We start from the raw sequence: 10,791 nt of genomic DNA on the forward strand, positions 1-10,791 counted from the left end.
CCACTGGGCACTGCAGTTATATACAGTAATACAATGCAGCGGGCATAATAGTATGACGTATCATTGCTATGATGTCATCAGACACTGTGTGGGTGTGCACAGGGCCACGAAGGGCGGGGCAGGGGGAGTATACGAGGTTCTTATTGGTTATAGTGATCTATAAGCAGCTGCTAGAAGATTCCTATAGAAACCCAGTGTAAGCACCGCGTTATATCACATCTATTATCTCTATATACAGCAGCAGCAATGGCCCCCTCCTCTCTCCTCATACACGACCTCCGTTACACTTCTCTCCTCATAGACTTTATGTTCCCATCACCTGCATGAGACCCCGAGGGTGGCCTCAACATCTCCGCCATCTTGGCCGGTGACGTCACTTCGGCGGCGCAGCTCGGTCGCCGGCGTGTGACGTCAGAGAAGCTGAAGTGGTTATGAGACGTATAGGCGGCACAGTGTGCTGAGGTAACTGGCGGGATGATGGTGTGCTGTGTTCTTATGTATGGCCGGCCAATGTGTCACCTTCCCTGTGTATTGCTGTCCTTATAGATCACTATGGATGCACTGCCCTGTGTTACTGGGTGGTGTATAAGGGATGAGGTGCAGTGCACACTGCTAGGGGGCGGAGTATGGGGCAGTGGCCGGACATGTTAGTACTCACATATATTGTGCTGTTGTTACTAGGTCCAAAGGAAAACTCAAATGTTTCCTTAAAGTAGTAAAACCGTAAAATTCAATAAATAAAAAAAAACTCTTTAAGGGTAGCTTCACACGTACCGGATTTCATGCTGCGAGTTTGCAGCGAAATCCGCAGTGAATCCTGGTAGTCTGAAGGTCTATGGGGTTACATATCCGCAGTGGAATTTTCATTCCGCTGTGGATATGTAACCCGGCCCCTTTAAAGGAAACCTGTCACTCCCCGTGTCGGGGTGACAGGCTCCCGACCCCCGTTAGAGCCCCCTATATTTACCTCATCGCGCCGGGTCCCGTTTTCTGATCCGGTCGGGTGACTGAGATTTCAGCGCCCGGCGCTCGCAGGAGAGTCCGATGCCCATAGAGAATGATGGAGCATCGGACTCCCTATTCATTCTCTATGAGCATCTGACTCTCCTGTGAGCGCGTGCGCCGGGCTTCGGGCGCTGAAATCTTAGTCACCCGACCGGCTCAGGAAGCGGGACCCGGCGCGATGAGGTGAGTATAGGGGGCTCTAACGGGGGTCGTGACAGGTCCTCTTTAACCGCCCTCCAGGCTCCCTCTCGGTCCCCATCAGACAATCAGTGAGCACTGTCCAGCTCTGTAAAACTGTAAATGCTCTCTGTATCGGCCATCAGTATTGGGTTAGATTGTGTTTCTCAGCACACATGGTAGGATTGATACAAGGTACTGCAGCATTGCCCTGCCCTATACAATGGCAGGACACTGCAGTAGTTGCATGTAGGGCTGTGGAATCGATAAGCTCTGACTTCTTAATTTTATATGGACCAACTCCAATTCCCGAATCCTGCTCCTTCATAAATGACCAGTCAGATACCAGGGGAGTTATTTATCACACTGTCTCAGCAGCTTCTCCCTAATGTCCTACATGATCCTGGGGCAACTTCTGAGTAAATAAGGAAAGATATAAAGCAGATTCTCCTATGTGTGTGCAGTGGATGCAGCCAGTCTCCAGCCTCCTTGTCCCGAACAATTCAGAACTAGACTAGATGGAGCAGGTGGTCTTTTTTGCTGGCCATCTTTCTAACTACGTTTCTAACTAATATTCACCATACACAAAGAAACACTGATGATAATGCCAGATACCTGTGATATAGAGGGGTCAGCCATAGTGATATAGAAGTCACATATCTCTACATGCGCTTCCTAAATCCATTACCAACATCTGCAGTTTATATATGGTTAAAGGTGGACTGTTGGGCACAGAACTGGCATTCATAACAATCAGGTTTCCTTGTACCTTTTGGCAGTGGATGGTAGCTATGAGGAGGAGACAAGGAGACAGGCAGAGAGGCCCATTACTAGTGCCTCTCCCTGTCAGTCATCCCCGTAGAGAGTGGTGACTAGACGACACCCGGCCGCAGCAACATCAAAAGAAATCGCCGATGCATTCCCAGCAGCCCGGCCGACTGCTAAGGACGCCATTGACGCGTTCCTAGCAATCGGCTGTGCCGATCAATATGGACGCTGTCGACACTGTAAGAGAGCCAGCGGCGCAGAGAGCCGAGCGTGCGGCCAGACTCCTGACAGAACCCTTCCCCTGAGGACCTCCAGGCTTGGTGGGATACAAGGAATGAAATTTTGACACCAGACTCAAAGCATGCAAGTCCTTAGCAGTGACCCATGTTCGCTCCTCTGGACCAAGTCTTGTAAAGAATTACGAACTCTCCTAGAATCTTATATACGTTCGACCTCAAACTCCAATTCACCTTGTACTACCACTGGAGAGGACGGAAGACGAGAAACCACTGGAAGAATGTACTGTTTAAGTAAGCTTTTATGAAACACAGGGTGTATGCGAAGGGAACGAGGTAATTGTAATTTGAAAGATATCGGGTTTATGACTTCCGTGATGGGGAATGGACCAATAAAACAGGAAGCGAATTTATAAGAAGGGACACGGAGGTGTAAGTTCTTTGTGGATAACCAGACCTTATTGCCCACTGTGTAGTCAGGACCGGAACGGTGCTTTAGGTTTGCATATTTACTTTGTTTTTGCTGGGCCTTTTGAAGAGTCATCAGACTCTCTGCCCAAACTGTGCACAGTTTTTCTGTTACCCTCTTGGCATCGTCTGAACCCACGTCCGCTGCGCCCCTGAAGGGTAGCACAGTTGCACCACTTCTTAGTGTCTATACCAAGCCCATCTAACTTTTCAGACACTCTGACGCCCCCTGGAAGAGCCCTCATCAGATTTTATGCTGAAGAGGGAGGCAGAACCTGCCCCTCAACGTTAAGGATCTATACACATATTCACAAGGCTTCTATTAGTTCACGCTTTACAAAAGCAGGCTTTAGGCTGTTATCTAGGTGGTACAGGGTGCCGGCTCACCTGCACGCTTTTATCCCTAAAGTAGGGATCAGAGGAAGGGACATTTTTGCACACATTTTGTTTATGTCTTAGACTTACCCCTTTCTAGAACGAGGTGACTCGGGTTATCTGTTTATCCTGATGATTCTAATGGGTCCTGCACTCTTTCTTCTCCATCACTGCGACATGTCTTTTCTGTCTTGCAAACATTCTTTAGTACGTTTCCTGGTGATAGCTGCAAGGGCATGTGTTCCTCTTTACTAGAAAAAACATGAACCTCCTCCTATCACTTTGTGGATCGCTTAAGTCAAGAATCTCATGAACATGGAAGACCTTACCTCCAGTCTACAAGATACCTCATCTCGCTTTACCCTCATTTGGTTGGCCTGGATGCAATTCCAAGAATCCAACACTTATAAGTAAATCTGGAGGTCCCACCTGCCCCCATGGGCACTTAGCTGTCCATGTAAATGACTTCTGCATAAGGGTACTATTACAGGGAAGAATTATCGGCCGAATTGGCCCTACCCGGCCGATTATCGTTCCGTGTAATAATGACAACGATCAGCTTATGATCGTTGATATAGGTTCAGACCTATAATCGTCGTGCGCTGACTGCGCACCGCTACGTGTAATAGCGGTGCACGGCCAATGCTGACAATATGAAAAAAGGAATACATTACCTATCCAGGTTGCAGGGCTCCTCTTCCTTTGTGCTTCTCCCCGGGTCCCGCGCGCTCCGGCTTCACATCGGCTTGTCTCAGCTGACAGGCCACTTGGCCAATCACAGGCCAGGACATGACTCTCCAGTCGTATATATGTTCCTTTCCTAGTTTTCCTTATTTTCTTCTTGCGTTGTCTCTCTAACTATCTAATGTCTGACCTGTCAATCTCTTTTTTTCGGTGTCTACATGCCATAAAATTGTATAAATTGAGTCGGGTGCAGTTGTGAGTTGCTAGCTCTTTGAATTTGTTAGTAGATTCTGTATCTGATATTATTTGTTGGTGATTTCACCATCTTCAATTGTATCAGATGTCTGTCAGTATGTTGCATTTTGTGATTTGAGCTGCATCTCATTTGCTGTTTGTCTCAACAGTAAATAAAGAAAAAAATAAATGGTTCGCATTATCTCTCTCCCTACCCCCTGTGAGTCCCTGTGAGTATACTTAACTCACAGGGACTTCAGGGTCTTATATCTGTATAGTACGCTCATCTTCTCTCGGAAATTATGGTTGCCAGTCCTCTACCAGTGCAAGTGGGCTCAGTTCTTTTAGACCTCTGATATGGTGACTGAACAGAGATCACATTGACATGTCTCACCAGCCTCTACCTGACGTACTACATGTAAGTCTGGGTTTACAAATCTCTAATATTTGGCCTTGCCTGTGATGAGAACGGATGAACACACTGGATGCCACAAGCTAAATCTTTTGCATCCTTTGCCCAGTTGGCTGAAATTGGACATGGTTCAGGACATCTGGCATTTTTGTTGCATGCAGCGTTTATAGATCCGTTGCCTGCATAGTGGATGGCAAATATACCATATTTACCCAGCCTTAGTGATTATCTTTTAAAAGAAATCCATCCATTAGGCAGTCAACAGAATGCAAACACCAAGAGTAGCAGAGAAACTGATTCTTCTCACAGGCCAGACCATGCTAATATTAGGTCACATTCACACAGTATTAGGCTATGTTCACACAGCGTAAAAGTACGGCCATTGCAATCTGCAACAACGGCCTTACTTTGTATGCCCTGACACTTTGCATGTTTTTCTATGGGTTCCCGGACAGAGTGTATACACATAGTATACGCTCCGGCTGGGATCCCAAGCGGCGCCGCCGCAAAGAACTGACATGTCAGTTTTCTGCAGCTACAATTCAGCGAATAGCGGTCGCAGAAAGACCTGTCAGTTCACACAATAGAGTGAGCGGCTTCGGCCGATTGCTTCATTGTGTGCTATGAGGAGTTCTGATGCGGGTGCGCGCTGATGCGCCCGCATCAGAACACTGCAGCCGGAAAGATCATCCGTACGGTTCTTTAGTACTGGCCAGCATGATCTTTGCAGAGACTGGCCGTTTCGTGATCCGGCCGGTCCAATACGCCATGTGAACATGGCCTTAGTGTGTTAGGGAGCATCACCATTACTGCACAGCTGCCATTCCACGTGTAAAACAGTCCTCTCTAACAATACTATTATTGTCTTATTTTTTGTAGGCATCTCATCATGCCGAATTGTGTTGTGCATGGTTGTCTTCCCACAAGGAAGAAGCGTGATTCTTCTATAATTCTTCATGGCTTTCCAAGAGAACCTGAAAAAATCAAGCTTTGGCTTCAGCAGACTGGACAATATGATGCCAACCTTGACGATATGGTTGTTAAAGTATATCTTGGAAAAGTAAATGACTCCTATAGAATGTGTTCCTTACACTTTACAAATGACAGTTACCACTATGATGGTTATCGGAGGACTTTAAAAAAGACAGCCATTCCTACTATTTTTAATACAGTAACACCATCTACAGTTCCATCTTCAGTATCTTCAGATATTCCCTCAGTTTCTAGTCCACCATGTATTTTCAATGAAAAACCAAAACCTTCTGTTCCAGCTGCTGACAGCCAGAAACAATCTGGCGCTGGCACAATTCGTGCATATCGAGTAGACTTTCCAGTTGTTGATCCGGAGGCTTCCTCACAACCCACTATACAGCAAATGTCTTTAGTCCCTGTGGTACCTCAACAGGTTTTTTTTCAAGAATGCGGAAGTAGTCAAAAAACTGATTCAGTAGTTGGCGACAGATCATCACTTCCTATTCAACCCATAACAACTGACAAGCAAATGCATTCTCTCTTGTCTACAAATTCCAATTTGACTATAGATACCCAGCTCACACCAGAAGCTTCGTTTTCAAGCAGCAAAACTGCATCTTCCACTATGAATTCATGTCGAAATACATCTTTCTCTCCAGCATCAAATCCAGCAATCTCTACTTCTGCATTTGAAAAAAATCTGAATGATCTTCCTTTTACTGCTGTTAGTGGAACACAGCCATGCTCCTTGGCAAATGTGTCCTCTGTGACCCAGACATCACCAGCATCCTCCTTGGAGCAGAAAGCATCCCCTATATCAGTTTTTCGTATTCCTCTAAAAACATCTACATCACAAACACAGCCGTGCTCTTTGGCAAATGTGTCCTCTGTGACAGAGACATCACCAGCATCTTCTTTGGAGCAGAAAGCATCCCCTATATCAGTTTTTCGTATTCCTCTAAAAACATCTACATCACAAACACAGCCGTGCTCCTTGGCAAATGTGTCCTCTGTGACAGAGACATCACCAGTATCTTCTTTAGAGCAGAAAGCATCCCCTATATCTGTTTTTCGTATTCCACTAAAAACATCTCAAACATCACAAACCCTAATCTCTAGCTGTGTGCCACCATCAAAGAAGAGAAAACTGGAACGCGGTTCTGTATCCTCTTCCAGTCCACTCATTTTGCCTAAGCCTTGCATAAGCCAACTATCTGTTACAGGTAATCTTTATTATTTATCAAACAGCATCCCATTGGTTCAAACATCTTGTTTAATTCAGAAACCTGTAATGGTTGACAAGGGTGTCAATACTGATCACCTAACAAATAGAAAAAGTTGCTGTGTTGGCACTAATGTAATGTATAGAAGAAATGTACGCACACAAACTAAGATATATACTAAGGATCGTAAAATTATGTGCACCTTATCAGTTGCAAGAGGAGAAACTGATAAATCATCAGAATCTGATAGCTCAGAAGACATAGAACTTAATGACTACAGTCCTTCCTGCTCAAGTGACAATGACAATGATCCATGTGATGACTTGGATACTGTTAATTTAGAATTTGTTAAAGTTGAAGTCTTATCGGATTATGAAGAGGCAACATCTGTACTTGCTGCTTCAGATATAAAACATGAATTCCATATTAAAGAAGAGAATGATTCATCTGTAGGGCAAGTGGGTCTGTCCCCAATTCATTTCCAAAGTAACTTTACAATACCAGATTTGGACACCAGTGCACTGAAAATAGAACCCACTATAAAAACAGAAGAGGATAAATTTCCAATTTCTTTTTCTTTACAAGATACCACCTTCATATTTCAAAGTCCTAAAATTGAAAGGATTTCACCCATTCCATGTGACCAATTTTCTTCACTTTGCAGCAATCCAACATCATGGGAAACCTCTGCCATACAGACTGAGGATGAACCAGAGGAGCTGAATGACTACTCGTTCCATATCGGTGAATTGAGCGAGAATGAAGATGAATCCTTCTTGGTTCCAAGTGATGCAGAAGATGAGGATGATGTAAAACATGTCTTCCAGGACTTGGAGTCACCAGAAGAGAATCCTATTGAAGAAGAAAAGTATATTGTGTTTGAATCCTGTCTCAAGAAACTGATAATGATGATACCATGTAGGGCCCAAATAAAATGTATGTCACCGCTCACTCAGTACAGGAAGGAAACTGTTGGATCATATCTGTCAATAGAAGTTCGTTGCAGTTCTGGTCATACAAGTTTACTGTGGGAAAGCCAGCCAAGACATGGATATGAACCACTGGGAAATGTTCTGTTATCTGCCGCAGTGCTGTTTAGTGGCTCCAGTTTTGTGAAATCCCAACAAATGTTTAAATTGCTTAATTTGAAATCAATGGACAAAACTACTTATTCAAAACATCAGTCTATGTATCTATTCCCAACCATTAATCATCACTGGAAGGAGGAACAAAAGGCAGTCATGCAAAGTATACAGGGAAGACCCCTCTGCCTGGCAGGAGATCAACAACTGGACAATCCTGGATTTTCTGCTAAGTATTCTACATACTCCTTAATGGACGTAGCTAGCAAAAAGATTTGTTCATTTTCAGTGGAGCCGGTTACTCAACAAGTGACGTTGGAAGACCTAGAAAAGATAGGATTCCTAAAGGCTATGGAGGAACTCAAGACCATAAATGCTAATGTGAAAATGATTGTTACTGGCAGGAGTGTTGCTATTAAGGAAATTTTAAAGGAAAGTCATCCAGATATCATACATCACATAGATCTATGGCACCTCTCCAGATCCATTGGTGAAGAAGTTTTAATGGCAGCAAAAAATAAAGACTGTGAAATCTTACATCAATGGGTGGAGGCGATCAGAAACCATCTTTGGTGGAGCTCTTGCACATGTTGTAAAAACCCTGATTTGTTAATCCAGAAATGGAAATCCATTATTCAGCATGTCACCAATGTCCATGAGTGGGATGGTGATAGTGATTGCAGAGCATGTCATCACCCACCTCTCCCAGAAGATGTGGTGAACAGTACCAACTGGTTGGAGAAAGGTTCGGCCGCCCATGAGCAACTCAAAAACATTGTAGAAAATCCCAGTCTATTAGAGGACTTAAAACAGCTGTCCTTCCATTGTCACACAGGAGAGTTAGAGATATACTATAGAACTTGCCTTAAATATTGTCCAAAGACATTACATTTCTTCATGGACTCTATGGTAGCACGCACACAGCTTGCTGTCCTCGACCTCAATAGAAATGTCCATACTGTTAAGACGGTGGTGAAAGATGCTGCAAGTGACGCTGCATTGGGCCCAATGACACAGAAATTGGAGATTTCCAATAGTCAAAAGTCGTGGACTATGAAAGCACTGTATAAGCCAGCTTGCCAAAGTTTTCTCTTTGACATTATGAATGATGTCATAGCACTTGTTAAAAAGGAGAAAACATTTTAGTGACTCTCCAGTTTAGGATATATGCACCATATACCTAAAGATTGCTTAATTTTATTCTGTTTTACAGAGTTGTTACTGTATGTAACTGTTCACAGTTCTTATTCACAGTTCTTATACCATATTCTAAAGTAATTATTTCTGGCACCAATGTTTATGTTTTTGTAAATTGTTATTTTATTATTAAATACAGAAAACAAAATCGAGTTGCCACTGTTTGGGCTCGTTCCCACTGAGGAAAGGTAGCGGAATTCCGCGACGGAATTGTCCGCCGCGGAATGCCGTTAGCCTCCCGCTCATAATGGGAGTCTATGGGAGGCGCGCGCTCCTGCCCTGTCCGCGCTGAAGAATGAACATTATGAGCGGGAGGCTAACGGCATTCCGCGGCGGACAATTCCGTCGCGGAATTCCGCTACCTTTCCTCAGTGGGAACGAGCCCTTTGCATTGAGGATCACTGTGTTCACTAGAGATGAGCGAACCTGCCGAGGTTCGGGTTCGTATGAACCTGAACTCTCGGCGTCTGATTGACGCTGTCTGCAGGCTCCGTGAAGAGGGTGGATACAGTCGGAGGACCGCCTGGAAAACTGGGATAAAGCCTATGGCTATATCCCAGTTTTCCAGGCGGTCCTCCGGCTGTATCCACCCTCTTCACGGAGGCTGCAGACAGCGTCAATCAGACGCCGAGAGTTCAGGTTCATACGAAGGTTCGCTCATCTCTAGTGTTCACACATGGTGTAAAATAAGGAAAAAAGACAACCAATTTTTTTTATCTAACAGTATACTGTAACAGCATCTGACCTTTAGACTAGGTGACTTTGCCTCTACCTTATGCTCACATTCCGTGAACATAAGATGTGCTATGGACAGGATTAACGGACCTTCCGGCATTATGCATCATTATGATGCCAGGAGCTCGGAATTAGTTTAAATCTTCCTGTTACTGTACTGACAGCCTTGCAGCTGTGTCAGAACAGATAATTAAGGGTAACTTCACACATGCCGGATTTGCAGCAGATTTCACGCTGTGAAGTTCAATGGGGTTACATACCCACAGTGGAATTTTCATTCCGCTGCGAGTATGTAACCTGGCGCCTTTAACCTCACATCAGCACTGATTGGCTGAAAGGTATACATGACCCTGGGTACTCCATTCCGTTGCACAGCGCCCATGTATATGGACTGTGCACAGAATGTGTAAATAAGAGTTCCATTTCTAGATTTCATACATAGTTACATAGTTAATACGGTTGAAAAAAGACACATGTCCATCAAGTTCAACCAAGGAGGGGATGGATACAGGGAAGGGGGAGGGGTGATAGGTTCTATACATATGCATTTATATTATTTTGGTCTAAGAACTTGTCTAGCCCTGTTTTGAAGCCCTCTACTGTTTTTGCTGTGACCAGATCCTGTGGTAGACTGTTCCACAGATTCACAGTTCTCATGGTAAAGAAGACTTGTCGCCTCCGGAGATTGAACCTTTTTTTCTCCAGGCGGAGGCAGTGCCCCCTTGTCCTTTGAGGGGGTTTTACCTGGAACATCTTTTCCCCATATCTCTTGTAGGGGCCATTTATATATTTAAATAAGTTAATCATATCTCCCCTTAAACGTCTCTTCTCCAGACTAAACAAATGTAATTCTTTTAATCTCTCCTCATAACTAAGATGCTCCATTCCCCTTATTAGTTTAGTTGCCCGTCTTTGTACCCTCTCCAGCTCTAGAACATCCTTTTTATGAATCGGGTTCCAAAACTGGACGGCATACTCCAGATGGGGCCGCACCAAAACTTTATAAAGCGGTAATATTATATCCCTGTCCTGTGAGTCCATGCCTGTTTTAATGCATGACAATATCCTGCTGGCCTTAGAAGCAGCTGACTGACATTGTGTGCTGTTCTGTAGTCTATTATCTACAAGTATACCCAGATCCTTCTCTATCAGTGACTCTCCCAGAGTAACTCCCCCCAGGACATATGATGCATGTGGGTTATTAGTACCCAGGTGCATAACTT

General features: G+C 44.4%; 1 protein-coding gene across 1 annotated transcript; it reads left to right on the plus strand.

The window, feature by feature from the left end:
* Positions 1-415: 415 nt before the first annotated feature.
* On the plus strand, positions 416-8,921 carry LOC138789579 (uncharacterized). The gene is made up of 2 exons (XM_069968297.1): positions 416-462; positions 5,239-8,921. Exon 2 carries the CDS (start codon positions 5,249-5,251, stop codon positions 8,780-8,782), a length of 3,534 nt encoding a protein of 1,177 aa, XP_069824398.1. The 5' UTR covers positions 416-462; positions 5,239-5,248; the 3' UTR covers positions 8,783-8,921.
* Positions 8,922-10,791: the final 1,870 nt, after the last annotated feature.

Source organism: Dendropsophus ebraccatus, chromosome 4, assembly GCF_027789765.1.
Source record: "Dendropsophus ebraccatus isolate aDenEbr1 chromosome 4, aDenEbr1.pat, whole genome shotgun sequence".
Taxonomy (NCBI): Eukaryota; Metazoa; Chordata; class Amphibia; order Anura; family Hylidae; genus Dendropsophus; species Dendropsophus ebraccatus.